This window comes from Aedes albopictus, chromosome 3 (genome assembly GCF_035046485.1).
Source record: "Aedes albopictus strain Foshan chromosome 3, AalbF5, whole genome shotgun sequence".
NCBI classification, from domain to species: domain Eukaryota; kingdom Metazoa; phylum Arthropoda; class Insecta; order Diptera; family Culicidae; genus Aedes; species Aedes albopictus.
This window is the reverse complement of record NC_085138.1, coordinates 197905910-197921084: the sequence shown is the minus strand read 5'-3', so window position 1 is coordinate 197921084 and position 15175 is coordinate 197905910. Positions and strand designations below refer to the sequence as shown.

General features: G+C 47.0%; 2 protein-coding genes across 2 annotated transcripts; one reads left to right on the top strand and one right to left on the bottom strand.

Annotated features, from left to right (window-relative positions):
- Positions 1-594: 594 nt before the first annotated feature.
- LOC134290528 (uncharacterized) lies at positions 595-6387 on the bottom strand. The gene has a single exon (XM_062857686.1). The coding sequence runs from the start codon at positions 6385-6387 to the stop codon at positions 595-597; it is 5793 nt and encodes a 1930-aa protein (XP_062713670.1).
- Positions 6388-12320: 5933 nt separating this feature from the next.
- LOC109428145 (uncharacterized) lies at positions 12321-13492 on the top strand. Its single transcript, XM_019685229.3, has 4 exons — positions 12321-12725; positions 12786-12902; positions 12963-13154; positions 13216-13492. Exons 1-4 carry the CDS (start codon positions 12581-12583, stop codon positions 13410-13412), a joined length of 651 nt encoding a protein of 216 aa, XP_019540774.3. The 5' UTR covers positions 12321-12580; the 3' UTR covers positions 13413-13492.
- The last annotated feature ends 1683 nt before the right edge of the window (positions 13493-15175 follow it).

Sequence of the window (15175 nt, the reverse complement as noted above, 5' to 3'; positions counted from 1 at the left end):
AGAAATCAAAACATTTGTACCCGAAATCTGGGAAATCGATTGAACGCATCCTGCAAAGGCCATTTGGCCGAATGGCTGACAAATTGGGGGGGGGGGGTCGGTTTCTCGCTAGTTTGACTGAGTTTCTTGTTTCAAGGGGTTTTCAATGCGTTTCCATGATATGAACGGGATTTTAGAAAGCTTTCGGAGAAGTTTCAGATGTATTTCAGATGTTTCAAGGCGTTTTAAGGCACTTGTTGGGTTATGTCACCAACTCCAAATAGCAACACTGTGTTTTTCGTGTGTGTGCTTTTAGCTGGAATAATGAATTTATTTTAGATAGTGTTTAACAAATTGTACTTACTAAACATACAAATTTGGTGTACTTATCGTAGAAGTGGAGAGTGATCGTATTCCCACTAGAATATTTGAGTTTTATAGGTTAATTTTAGAATTTCAACACTGTATATAGAAATATGATAAATTCACACTGGTTTGGAATATAGACTTAAGGCGTATAGAAAATAATTTTGCTGAATCACGAGTTTGTAAATCACTATTTACTTTCTGAGTGACGTTTCGTTGTCATCCCGAGAAGTGACAATTGCAGGTCCATCATTCGCCAGTGTTGCCATAACATACCCCCGCCCGTAAACCTTGGTGAGGGTCTAAAACTTCAGTTGAGCCGGCGGCAGGTTTACTGTTCTCCTTGACGTCCAATACAGCCAGCTTCACTGCTGCCCTACGCACAGGTCCCGACGATGTCCGCACTAGCGCTTGCCGCACTCGGCCGTCTCGGCCAGGGTAAACCTCTTCGATCTGTCCTCGAATCCATTGATTCCTTGTCGTTCCACCAATCACTAGTACTAAGTCGCCAACTTGCAAATCCTTAACATCCTCAAACCATTTACACCTACGAGTAATCATCGGCAGATACTCTTTGAGCCACCTACGCCAAATTTCATCTCCGATATGTCTTGCCATTTTCCAGCTCTTTCTAAGGATCATGTGATTATTCAGCGGACTGTTGGAAAGAAATTTCGCTCCCGATGAGTTGCCCAACAGGAAATGATTGGGAGTCAACGCTTCCTGGTCGGCTGACTCAAGAGGTACATAAGTGAGCGGCCTCGAATTTATCATCCCTTCTGCTTCAATGAGTATTGTTTCCAACGTTTCGTCGTCAGGTTTACGTGAACTCTCCAGCACAGCTCCGACAGCTACCTTCACCGAACGAACAAGTCTCTCCCATACACCTCCCATATGGGGAGTCGATGGGGGTATAAACTTCCATGTGCATCGAGAGGTGGTGAACTTTTCGACTAAAGCTTTGTTGTGTGCTGCTAGCTCGTTACCCGTGCCTTGAAAACAGGTAGCATTATCGGACCAGAACTCCCTTGGTTGTCCTCTACGCGCCACGAACCGTTGAACTGCCATGATGCATGAAATAGTACTTAGTGAATGCACTACCTCAATGTGTACCGCTCTGATGGTGAGGCAGGTGAAGAGCGCCACCCAGCGTTTCACGTTGCTCCTGCCTTGCTTCACCAGGATTGGACCGAAATAGTCCAACCCAGTATACGTAAAGGGTTGAATGAAAGCCGTCAAGCGCATTTCAGGAAGCGGTGCCATGACTGGCGGCCTTGGAGTTGCTTTCGCAATGCGGCAGAAGACGCATGCTCGTTGTACATTGTCCAGCAGTCGACGAACTGTGGGTATTTCGTAACGTTGGCGTACTTCGTTGAACACGGTTTCACGATTGGCGTGTCGAAAACGGCAATGGTACCAGTCCACAATTAGAAAGGTAAGCGTGTGTCGTTTTGGGAGAATTATAGGAAACTTGGCATCGAAAGACTTATACGGTGCGGCACCGATTCGTCCTCGACTACGCAGAACTCCCGAATCGTCCACGAATGGATACTTCTTGTAGATCGTACTGGACTTGCTGACAGTGGGATGCCGCATCTCAGGTGGCCCTTGAGTCCTCCTAAGGATGGAAATTTCCTCAGAATAACACTCGTTTTGAGCCATTTTGACCAGAGCTTCTTCGGCGCCGCGAAGTTCTTCACAGGTTAAGTAACCGAGTTCCAGATTTTCACCGCTTCTTCGCCTTCGGAGGTTATCAATCCAACGAAACACGTAGGCAGCTACGCGAAGCAATTTGGACCACTTGTTGAATTTCTCGAGCAAAAAACTAGTTGAGAAGTGGGCTAGATGTGGGTGGACTGGACGGAGTTCTACATCTGTTGTGGTGGATACTTTTTGCTTGGGCCAATGTGATTCGGGTTCAAAGAGGAAGGCTGGTCCGTGAAACCACGGACTGATGGCCATCGCTTGTGAATCGTTGTTCCATTTAGTGGCCAAATCCGCGACGTTCATTTTTGATGGCACCCAGCGCCATTCCGATTGTTGTGTGGATGACAAGATTTCTCCTACTCGAACTGCAACGAATTTGTGGTAACGTCGATGATCAGTAGCACGAACCCATGCCAGGACGGTGTTTGCATCGGTCCAACAGAAACGTTGAGTAACTGGATACGTGTGTTGATTTTGGATTGTTTCCATTAAACGGGTACCTAGAACTGCAGCCTTGAGTTCAAGCCTCGGTATCGATAGAGCCTTCAGTGGTGCTACCTTGGTTTTCGCACCGACAAGCGCCACCTGCGTGTCTCGTTCGGTCTGCAGACGGAAGTATACCACTGCTGCATATGCTGCATCGCTAGCATCTACAAATAGGTGAATTTGTAGACATACGAAGCTTTTCGGAGGACTAGAGGGGAAGTAGTATCGCGGTATGCGAAGCCGGTCTAGTTGTTTCAGCGATTCTGCCCACTGTCGCCAGCGCACGTTGGTGTCTTGAGGGATTTCTTGATCCCACTCCGTCCCTTTCATCCAGAGCTCTTGAATTAGGACTTTTCCGTGAACCAGTAGATAGGAAATGAGCCCGAGTGGATCGAACAAACTCATCACTACCCTAGCTACTTCTCGCTTTGAAGGAACGTGATCGGTACGCAGGATTTGAAGGATGTCTTCTCGAACGCCAAACGTGTATATAAAGACGTCCGCATCTGGAACCCACTTCATTCCCAACACCGACTCGATCTTACCCGCTCGCTCAAGATCTAGGTCCTTCATTTCCGTCTCCACTTCCTCTCCGATACCCTGCAAGACCTCCGGTACGTTGGACAGAAATCGACGGAGCGTGAAGCCACCTTTAGAGTGTACCAATTTGACCTCGTTTACAACAGTTACTGCCTCCGAAATCGTCTTGAAACTATCCAAATAGTCGTCGACGTAGTGCTTTTTTATAATGGCTTCCGCTGCTCGAGGGTATTCTGTGGCGTACTCTTCCGCGTTTAGATTCTTTGCATATTGTGCCGAAGCGGGGGAGCAGGTCGATCCAAACGTAGCTACGTCCATCACGTAGATCCTAGGGACGTCCGTCGTATTTTCTCGGTACAGGAAACGCTGTGACTGGCAATCTGGGCTGCGGATTTTAATCTGGTGAAACATTTCCATTATGTCACCGGTCACAGCCACTGGATATTGTCGGAATTGATACAAAACCTTTGGGAGAGGCGTCAATAGGTCAGGACCTTTAAGAAGTTGGGAATTGAAAGAGGTGTCTCCCACTTTTGCCGCCACGTCCCAGATGAGCCGTATCTTGTTGGGTTTTCTAGGATTGGTAACAACACCCAGTGGTAAGTACCATACGTGATTCGATTCCACCGATGTTAGTTCGGTTAGACTGGCCCGATGAGTATACCCTTTGCGCTCATAATCCGTAATCTGATTGCGAACGCACTCCTGCAAGCTGGGTTCACGTTTAAGCCGATGTTCTAGCGATTCCAAACGCCGCACAGCCATGGGATAACTGTCCGGAAAGTCGGGCTTACCGGTCCTCCACAGCAGACCAGTTTCAAACTTAGAACCAGACGGCGTACGTCGAGTAGTGTCTTTCAGCAGCAACCTGGCGCGTTTTTCTTCCGCCGATTCAATGAGACTGCTTTGGTCGATGACACCAGCGTCATCCAGGGTGAAATAGTCTCGAAGAAGGTCATTCATTTCCTGATCTGAATCGGAAGATGCTTTCACATGGAAACCCACGACCGAAGAATGAGCTGCTTGATTTGGAACGCAACCATATATGCTCCATCCTAGTCGGCATTTCGCGCCTATAGGGTGCGACGGTCCACCTTCCCGTAGTTTAAGAGGGACGCATAACCTGAGGTTATCAAGTCCAATGAGCAATTTTGGCTGAACTAGCTCGTAGTCTTCAATTGGCAATCCACGTAGATGCGGGAACCGACGTGCTAGATCCTTATACTCCATGGTTTGGGTTGGCAGGACCAAACGATCCACAGTGCGAGCGTGTGTAATAGTATAGCGAGAGTTGACCTGCTTGCCGGATATATCGAATTGTACAATCTGCGATTTTGCTTCGACCCTGGTTACGTCGCCTGTCCACTTCAGTGTCAGCGGTTCTACCTTACCACTAACGCCCAGCCGTTTCGCTACAGAATCTTCAAGCAGAGTGTACGATGAACCCTCATCTATGAAGGCGTAGATAGTCTGGGAAGACTTACGGCCATATAATACCACCGGAACGATGCGAAATAATGGCCATTCAAATCCTCCGGACGTAACGTGGCTAGGTGAGACATTATCGGTTTCCACTGGCGTAGAAGAATGGAGAAGCGTATGATGCCTTTGACGGCATCCTTCAACGGCACATCCACTCCAAGATCGACATGGCCATTTACCGTGTCCGTTTAAACAGGTTCGGCAGAGTCCTTTTTGTTGTACCAACTCCCAACGTTCGTCAACGCTTGCTCCGATGAACTGCTGACATTCAGCGACCCTATGGCCTGCTCGGCCACAAGCTAGGCATGATTTTACAGGTTTGAAACGTGCGGTGGTATTGGTATCCTGGCTGATGAGTTGTCCGTCTATCGAGTGAGCTTGGAGTATTCCGGTATTTCCAGTCCTTTGTTTTCCGCTTCGGGAGTCCGTTATATGTTTCTGGTTTAAACAACTCCCCGGAAGAGCAAAAGATACTTCACTAGCAGCCGTCACCAATCCTGACATAAATTCCCCGAACGTGTCAAGCGTAGCAGTGTGATATTTGTTTTTGAAAACAGCCCAATCTAGACGCAGTGATCCAGGTAGCTTTTCTACCAGCTCTTGCATGAGCACTGGGTTCGTTAGGTGGGTGTATTGGTTTGCTGCTTTTAGATGGTCCACCAGGTTCTGCACTGCCAGACCGAAGTGCATCAGCGTTTCTAGGCGGTCGTGTCTCGGCGGTGGAATTTGGTGGATTTTGTTCAGCATTGACCTAATGAGCAGCTCCGGTCTTCCGAAAAGGGTACGCAGAGTTTGTACTACGTGTGGCACACTAGCCGGCAGGAGTAGACGGCTTTTTACTGACTCTAAAGCATTTCCTTTTAGCGATCGTTGAAGTCGGACAAGGTTTTCCGCATCCGAATATCCGCACGTGGTTGTTGATTGCTCATAGTTGCTTATAAAAACCGGCCAATCCTCGGGGTTTCCATCGAAAATTGGAAGGTCTTTCCCCAGAACCTGTCTCGCCGCGATTTGCTCCTGAGATAGCAACCGACCTGAATACGTAGGTGTGGGTGCGGGTGTCGGTAACGGTGCAGCAGGAACCTGTATCACCGGTTGCAGTGGTTGCATAGTGGCGGGTTTCCGTGACGCCGGTTCTCGTGTCTGAATGGGTACTTCCAACGGGTCTTCGGGAATCCGATTGATGTTAGGATCAATAAGCTCTCCAACATTATTCCCATCAGATCTTCCAGCACCTTGGTCATTTAGCCAGTTACGAACTTTTTGACCGGAGCTCACAATCGATCCACTTCTGCTGCTTACTTCTGCCATTTGCCTGATAATCTCTTGACGCTTTTCGAATGACTCTCTCCTTACTTGTTGTTGTTTCCGTTTTGCTTCCAGTTCATCCTGTAACTTACGTTCACGGATCTGTTTGGCTTCCTCTGCGATCCTTTTCTTCTCCTCCAATTGAATTTCTTCTTCTTCCAACAAGCGTTTCTTCATTTCCTCTTGTTCTTTCAGTTCCTGTTCCTCCAAGACTTGCTGTTCTTCGACGAGTTTAAGCTGTTCCGCTAGCATTGCCACACGCACGCTTGACGTAACGCTGCCGGGTGGGTCGAGAATTTTCTTTCCCCTTTTTGAGCCCCCCTTGGAACTTGCCTTCGAACCCGCCTTCATTCCTTTGGAGCGTGGATCGACGAAGGGAACGTTGAGATGATCATCGTTGGAGACCCCTGGTAGTGCACATCGCTTACAGATGTACGTGGCATCAGACCGTCGAATTTGTTCGTCGACACCGGCGCAGCCAAAATGCTCCCAGAGTTTGCAGGATTGACACTGCACCATCTCACTTTCCGCTGAGTCCCTCCGTGAACAGGACTGGCAGTTTCTAGGGGATCTTTCACGATCTGACATTGCTTCCGATACCCGAACAAATTTCTAAAAGTTATGTTGGGTTATGTCACCAACTCTAAATAGCAACACTGTGTTTTTCGTGTGTGTGCTTTTAGCTGGAATAATGAATTTATTTTAGATAGTGTTTAACAAATTGTACTTACTAAACATACAAATTTGGTGTACTTATCGTAGAAGTGGAGAGTGATCGTATTCCCACTAGAATATTTGAGTTTTATAGGTTAATTTTAGAATTTCAACACTGTATATAGAAATATGATAAATTCACACTGGTTTGGAATATAGACTTAAGGCGTATAGAAAATAATTTTGCTGAATCACGAGTTTGTAAATCACTATTTACTTTCTGAGTGATGTTTCGTTGTCATCCCGAGAAGTGACAATTGCAGGTCCATCATTCGCCAGTGTTGCCATAACAGCACTTCATACTCACAAAATTTGAGTTCTTCCTTCGGGAGGGAAGTAAAACGTGGGTCCCGAAATGAACTAATTCAGAACTAAAAATCTCGGTCATACGGATAGAAAAAAGTGTTTCAAGACAATTCAGGGGGATTACTGCGTAGGTAACCAGGCTACTAAGCCGGTTGCGAAGCGCGCAAGGGGCAGGGAAACCAAGCCCCAGCAAGCCAACAAGAGGAAGAACGGAGGCCAACCCGACCAAGGGAAGGAGAACCCTTGGATTACGGTAGGAAAAAAGAAGAAGGTGAGAACTGCGAAACCAGCCCGCAAACGAGCGAGAAGTGACGCGCTGGTCTTCAAAACCGAGGCAGACACATACGCCGAGGTGCTGAAGGCCATGCGAGGCGAGAATCGTCTCTCACCGTTGGGCGCGGATGTAAAAAGCATCCGGCGCACCAGGACGGGAGAGATGATGCTAGTGCTGAAGAAGGAAGCAGCCAATAAAGGTACTTCCTACAAAGCACTAGCCCAAGAGGTACTTGGCGAAAAGGTGCAGGTAAGAGCCCTAACGGCGGAGGCAACTCTCCAGTGTAAAAACCTGGACGAGATTACCGACGCAGAGGAGCTCGCAGCCGCACTCAAACAGCAGTGTGAGATAGATGTACCAAGTGCATCGATCCGCCTGCGTAAGGGTCCGGCTGGCATGCAGATTGCCGCGTTCAAACTCCCCGTAGGGGATGCGAATAAGGCGGTTTCAGTCGGGAAGATCAAGGTAGCTTGGTCAGTGTGCCCGCTCAACATTTACGAGCCGCCAGTGGCGTGCTTCAAGTGCTTTGAGCAAGGGCATAAGTCCTGGGCATGCAAAGGCCCAGACCGGAGTAAGCTCTGCAGGAAGTGTGGAGTAGAAGGCCATATCGCCAGGGAGTGCAACTCTGCACCAAAATGCTTGATTTGCACGGCGAACAAGGGCCACACGACGGGTGGGCCTAAATGTCCAGGCACGCGAGGAGGTCGAAGTTCCAAACGATAATGCAGGTTACACAACTAAACCTGAACCACTGTGAAGCCGCGCAACAGTTGCTATGGCAGTCAGTCTCGGAGTCAAGTACAGACATCGCACTACTATCGGACCCATACCGCATCCCTCCCGATAACGGAAACTGGGTAGCGGATAAGGCCAAGCTAGCGGCGATCTGTACAACCGGTCGCTTTCCGGTCCAGGAAATAGTTTCCACGTCGCACGAGGGCTTCGCAATAGCGAAGATCAACGGGGTATACTACTGCAGTTGTTATGCCCCTCCCAGGTGGACGATAGACCAGTTCTCGTCTATGTTGGAATGGTTAACAAGCGCAATGGTGGGATTGAGTCCCGTGGTCATCGGTGGAGACTTCAACGCCTGGGCGATTGAGTGGGGTAGCCGCTTGACTAACGCGAGAGGTTGGGCCTTACTCGAAGCTATGGCTAGACTAAACGTGGATGTCGCGAACGTAGGCGACAAAAAAACCTACAGTAGGAATGGTGCAGAGTCCATCATTGATGTGACCTTCTGGAGCCCGGGTCTAAACCCTAGCTCGGACTGGAGGGTCGACGATGGATACACGCATAGTGACCATCTGGCGATTCGATACAGAGTGGAACACGGAGGAAGACGGCCACAGCCGAAGATCATCGACCGTCATCGGGGATGGCTGACTTCGCGATTCGATAAGCCGGCATTTGTGGAGCGATTGTTTATGGAGAGTAACACCGACGATCTATCCAGCGACGACCTAGTCGGAGCCCTAAGCCGTGCATGTGACGCCGCTATGCCAAGGCGATCCCTACCCAGAAATGGACGCAAACCGGTGTACTGGTGGTGTCCAGAAATCGCAGAACTCCGCGCATCCTGTTTAAGAGCTAGAAGGAGGATGCAAAGGGCTCGTACCGATGAGGATAGAACTGAACGAAGCGAGGCCTACAGGGCGGCTAAACTGGCACTGAATAAAGAGATTAAGACTCGTAAGCGGGCGTGCTTCGAAAATCTCTGCCAGGCAGCCAACACGACCCCATGGGGCGATGCCTACAGAGTAGTCATGGCCAAAACGAAGGGCGCGTCAGCACCCCCAGAACGCTCCCCAGAGATGCTGCAGAAGATCGTGGAAACGCTGTTCCCGCGCCACGATACAAAACCATGGGCCCCCGTTCCCTATAGCCAATCCGGCCATAGCGAGGTAGCCCCGGTGACGAACGACGAACTCATTGCAATAGCGAAGTCGCTTAAGTTGAATAAGGCTCCGGGTCCGGACGGTATCCCGACATTAGCCATCAAGACGGCCATCGAGGCCAAGCCTGACATGTTCAGAATGGCTATGCAGATGTGCCTAGACAGAGGCGAATTTCCGGAGAGGTGGAAAAGACAAAGATTGGTTCTACTGCCCAAACCCGGGAAGCCACCTGGCGACCCGTCGGCATACAGACCTATCTGCCTGCTGGACACCGCCGGAAAACTGTTGGAACGGATCATTCTGTCGAGGCTGATGGTCTATACCGAGAAACCCGATGACTCTGGTCTCTCGGATAACCAGTTCGGCTTTCGGAAGGGTCGATCGACGGTGGACGCTATTAGGACTGTAACCAAAACGGCCGAAATAGCGCTCCAAAAGAAGCGAACAGGAATCCGCTATTGCGCGGGCGTCACGCTGGACGTTAAGAATGCGTTCAACAGCGTCAGCTGGACCGCCATTGAATGCGCAATACACCACCTAGGAGTCCCGGTTAGCCTATGCCGGATATTGGAGAGCTACTTCCAGAATAGAGTGCTAACCCAAGCAGCACCTGCAACATCGTGCAGATTGTGGCTTTCTATGCTTTCGTCTAAATGAGTTGCACTAGAAGCACACGAAACTTCCATCTTATCAATTGAGTTGCATTTAAACTCCGAAATCCGTAAAGTTGCGGCTTTGTTTCAAAGAAATCACAAATTACCACGTGTTTGACATCGATCTGTGGAGGCGGAGCTTACGTATTGCTCGCAAGTGATAATACAGTAAGCTTACATTAAATGTGTTATGTAACATGCATGAAACATCTAACTCTGGTTTGTTTGTTCAGATTAGGTTTCATATGCGTTACAGAAAACTTGAGCGTCTTTTCATTTTGACAGTCCTCTAACTTGTGACAAAGAAGGTGCAATAAAGTAACAAGTTACTTCAGTAGTTTTTATGGTGTGTTGAGCATCGATTCTCTCACAGAGCTTTTGGTGTAGTATGTAAGGTGAGTAGATAATACTCCTGGTGTCCATAGTTCGAGTCTGGACAAAATCTTTTCCCAACTTTTTTTATCATTCCGCCTCGTTTATGTTGCATAAGAATTCAGAATCTGCGCTTTTTGGGTTTCAAAGAAGAAGCAATTGTGTTATGTCGTCCGTAATACGGACAGTGAATAAATTGCACTAAGGTTGCTGTTACTGGGTTAGCAACAAGTCGTGTTGCTTGGGAATCTATGACACCGAGGAAGGCGAGAGGAGCTACAAAATCACCGCAGGGGTACCGCAGGGGTCCATCTTGGGCCCGGTACTATGGAACGCGGCGTATGATGGCGTATTGAGGCTCAAACTTCCACCGGGCGTAAAGCTGGTCGGCTTCGCCGATGATATTACCCTCGTGGTATACGGCGAGTCGATAGAGGAAGTGGAACTGACAGCAACTCACGCAATTGGCATAGTGGAGGATTGGATGAGGTCGAGACATTTGGCACTCGCGCACCACAAAACGGAGGTGGTGGTGATAAACAACCGCAAGTCTGAACAGCAGGCAGTGGTCACCACAGGTGGATGCACGATCAACTCTAAGCGCTCACTGAAGGAATTGGGGGTCATGATCGACGATAAGCTGAAATTCGGAAGCCACGTAGAATATGCCTGCAAAAGGGCAAGCATGGCGATAATGGCATTGTCAAACATAATGTCAAACAGCTCGGCAATAGTCTCGAGTAAGCGTAAGCTGCTCGCGGCAGTAGCGGTCTCCATACTACGGTATGGCGCTGCTGCATGGTCGAAGGCGCTAGTGGTTAACCGAAACGTGAAGCGACTTGAGAGTACCCACAGGCTGATGTGCCTTAGGGTGGTGAGCGCATACCGCACGCTCTCAAAGGACGCGGTATGTGTGCTAGCGGGCATGATGCCCATAGCTTTAGTGGTGGCAGAGGATGAAGAATGCTTCGAGCGACGCGGCATAAGAGGTGCGAGGCGTACCGCCAGAACCCCGTCTATGCTGAAGTGGCAGAGCGAATGGGATTCCTCCAGCAAGGGTAGATGGACACACAGGCTCATACCGAGCGTGTCCAAGTGGATGAGCAGGCCCCATGGCGAGGTGAATTTTCACTTGACTCAATTTCTGTCACGCCATGGGTGCTTTAGGTGGTATCTGCACAGATTCGGACACGCAGGCTCCCCCGCCTGTCCGGAGTGTGCAGACTGCGACGAGACCGCTGAGCATGTGCTCTTTGAATGTCCACGTTTCGTGGAGCAAAGGTCGAGTATGCAGGAGGTATGCGGTAGAGATATCACGCCTGACAACATTGTTGAAAGGATGTGTATGGGGGCGGACAAGTGGGACTCCGTTACTTCCACGGTTTCTCGAATCGTACTTGAACTACAGAGTAAATGGCGAGCCGAACAACAGCTAGTTGAGTTGGCCCCCCTTCCCCATCCAGGAGCTTGAGTTCAACGGGTAGTCTAAGTACTAGCCAGGACTCGAGCCTCCAGGGGAGAGTGAACAACTTAAGGCGGTAGCTGGTGGAACGCTTACTATTAGAGTGTACTCATGTACGGTCCACCCCTTCTCGAAGTCATCCCTAACGGGCGTACCGCGAAGGTAAGGAAGAGAGAGAATGAGTTTTTAGTGGGTCGATCTCCACATCACCCGAGGAACCACCTCTTGGGTATCTGTTGCAGATTTTCTCATACTATAAAAAAAAGGGAGGATTACTGAGGAGTTATCGTGAACTTCCATCGGGGGTTTCCAAAAGAGTTTCTGGGAGTTTAAAGCGTTTCAAAACGGAGCGTTTTCAATGGAATTTGTTTCAGTGCATTTCTGAGGAATGTTCAGAGGCTTTAAAGGGGTTCAAATAAAGTTTCAAGGGGTTTTCAGGCGCTCATACCATCTGTTGTACTTTATGTTGATGATGATGAACCTAGGCGTGTTAGTGGAATACCTGTAAGTAAAAGAATTTGCATTCTCTGACGGATACGTATCTCGACCTCAACTGTAAGGTCGTCTTCAGGGTCTCGTACTTGACTCGACTGAAGAGATCTTTCGCATTCTACACGTTTTATTCATCTTAGGTAAAAATTAAGTAACTTGGTCTAGGTAGTTTTTTTGTACCAGTAACCATCTACGTTTCATCTTAATACGCTTACACTTGGCATGGTCGTTTTGATAGAAATATTAAATAGTGCTAATTCGCTAGTTTGAACTTAAACACGAGTTAGGAAAGTGCAATTAAACACATATTAACAATACACACTTAACATATCTTTTTTCATAAATTATATATTTTGAGTTTACGCTATCCTCGTAACGCTAATTTTCACCAATGAGGAAGTATAATCCATTGTTCGCCAAATTGATTTCTCCTTGATTTTTTAGTTCGTTGGTAATGGATATCCATTTGGTGTAAAATAAATTTAAATAACAATGCCCAATTTTCTGGGTTTAGTAGCTCGTGGAATCTGCTTCAGTCAGCATGAAGTTTCGGGAGTGTAATGTTGTACTCATATTCTTCCTTATGGTGTTGATATGGTCGGAGTCAGCGTTGGGACAAACTACTGAACCAGAATACGAATATGAGTACTATTACGACGACGAAACCACGGTAGCGAGCGTATCAGGTTTGTATGATGGATAAGATTGGAATCTTGGAAACTGAACTTTATGGATTTCCTACTTAGCCACGCCTGCAACAACTACCACAACCACGACTACTACAACCACAAGAAGACCAACAACTACCAAACGAAATGGGAACCTCATTTCAACCACCAGGCGAAGGATGTCGCAAAAATATCGTAAGTCTAAGAGTGATTCCTGAAATTTGGGAATGCAGCATTCTTCCATATTTTTTTCAGAATATATGCGACCAGACGTAGTCGTAAACATAATTTCGGACATGTATGGTCTCAGCGGCATGCAAGTTAATGGAAGACAGCTAGGATTTGGAAGTCAACGATATCTAGGAAGTTCTGGATACAGGCGGTATTCAAATCGGTACTCTTCTCGGTACGGAAGACCAATTGACTATTGGTACACGTTACGCTCAGGTATTTGTGATTTGGTGGGCTTGGAAAAGAAGATGTATACTACTGTAACTTCCTCTTATAGACCCTTACGTATCTACACAACAACGGAGGCAGCGTGGCATGACGGATTACAGTGGCGACTATTACTCGGATGATAATGATTATTATTACGATTTACTATCCTCTTCACCAAGAAACCGAGCCGATGCACAACGGAGGGGGTCAAATCGGGCGATATACAATTTCATGCTGAGTGCACTGAACAGAAGAAGGAATTAGAAATAACATTTTCATGGAAAATAGAAACAAGGTTTTTAAATATTTTGTCATGTTTTTACGCTTTCTATACGAAATTTAATTAAAATTTGTGGGACTCAGATCCACTGAAATAGATTAACACAATTGTGATGAAATTCTTGGATATATTTTTGAAACATTTTCTCAGATGTCTTAGAGCAGAGTTTACTTGGACATTTCTGACGATACTTTGAGGTTTTATTTTACGAATTCGCATAAAATCGCTCAACCTTAACATTATTGCATGGGTCGACCTTCACTTTTTTAAGTATGTTTGACCCTTGCCAGAAATCTGCGCGTTAGATTGGAACCCAGCAAGTCATCGTAGCAGAGGCAGACCCAGAGGCTAATGGCGGTGCAGCCTCAACAACGATAGTATGTAAGTCGACAAAAATTTGACCTGGCCACAGGCGATGGCTGGCAATCGCCCAGGATGGAAATCTTTCAATTCGGCCCTCTGCACCTCCGTGGGTGCCCAGGACTGAAAGTGAAGTAATTAAGTGCAAATGTTGATGAAAATTGATATTTTATTTCATCGAAAAAATAACCTAGAATGCTAGTATTCCAAGAAAAAATCTTGGCTACGCAAATAAATCCAGTGAAACAAACGAACTGTCTTTTCTACCATTATTTCTATGAGAAAGATTACACAACTCAAACCGCACAATATACCATGCAGGATAAATGTAACTATCAGGTTCTGTACATTCAATTGCTTATGTTTTATGGAATTTTCCACTGCTGTTCCCTGAAACTGTCTCGCCCAATAGTAATGGAGTCCCACAGCACGTATCCGCAATACCATATCGTTAAACAGTGCGGCCAGCGGTGAATGTTTAGGATAATACGTAACTCTCAACGACGTAACTACTGGTATGGACCTTCGGTTTGTGCAATCTTCGCTTGTTGAAAAATTCTATGTTGGATCTTGGCAGCGGAAAACCTGCCAGCAATTTGTCATCAGCAATGTCACTTAACACTTTGTGAACCGTTGCGTTATTACCCATTAGGACCACTCTGAAAGAAAAATGAAGAGAAATGTTATTATAGATTTTCCGGTTCTTTTGCTGTACCTCACCTCTTCATGATCTTTGGTTGATCAACAAAATGTCTCGCTGAAACGTTAAACATGCGAAACTCCAATCCGGCTTCGAACATGTTCTCCAAAGTACGAATAGGCCTGAATTCAACTCCACCTCTCAAGTGGTCGAACAATTTTGCTTGGTAAGCACTTCTGAAGACCAAAGTTACCATCAACCATCCTATCAAAACATATCTTCGGAAAATTATATCCGGAGGCTTATACATTGTGAAGCGCCCTGTACCGTCCAGGGGCTCAACTTAACACTACACGGAATGTGATATCTTTTAATTCATAACAGTCCGACGATATCTTTTTAATAATCTATATTGAAATATCACAAACCATCACTTAACTTATATTACAATGATTCAATTTTTTTCTTATATCACCTTTCTGTATTTCTTCACCGAAGTTGAAAAAACTGAACCGAACTGGACTTTTACTCTTACGTTGAAAAACTGAACTTTTACAACTACTGTCTTTTCTGAACCAAGATTGAACACTCTAGCGTTGAAACTGACCCACTGTCTCACTGACTGTCTTTGAACTCAACAACTCCGTTCTTCAACAACTCTAACGTCGAACTCTCCTCGATTACTCTGTTCTTCAACAACTGCCCCCGACTGAAGCCAAAACCTCCGTATTTATAGCCTAAATTTCC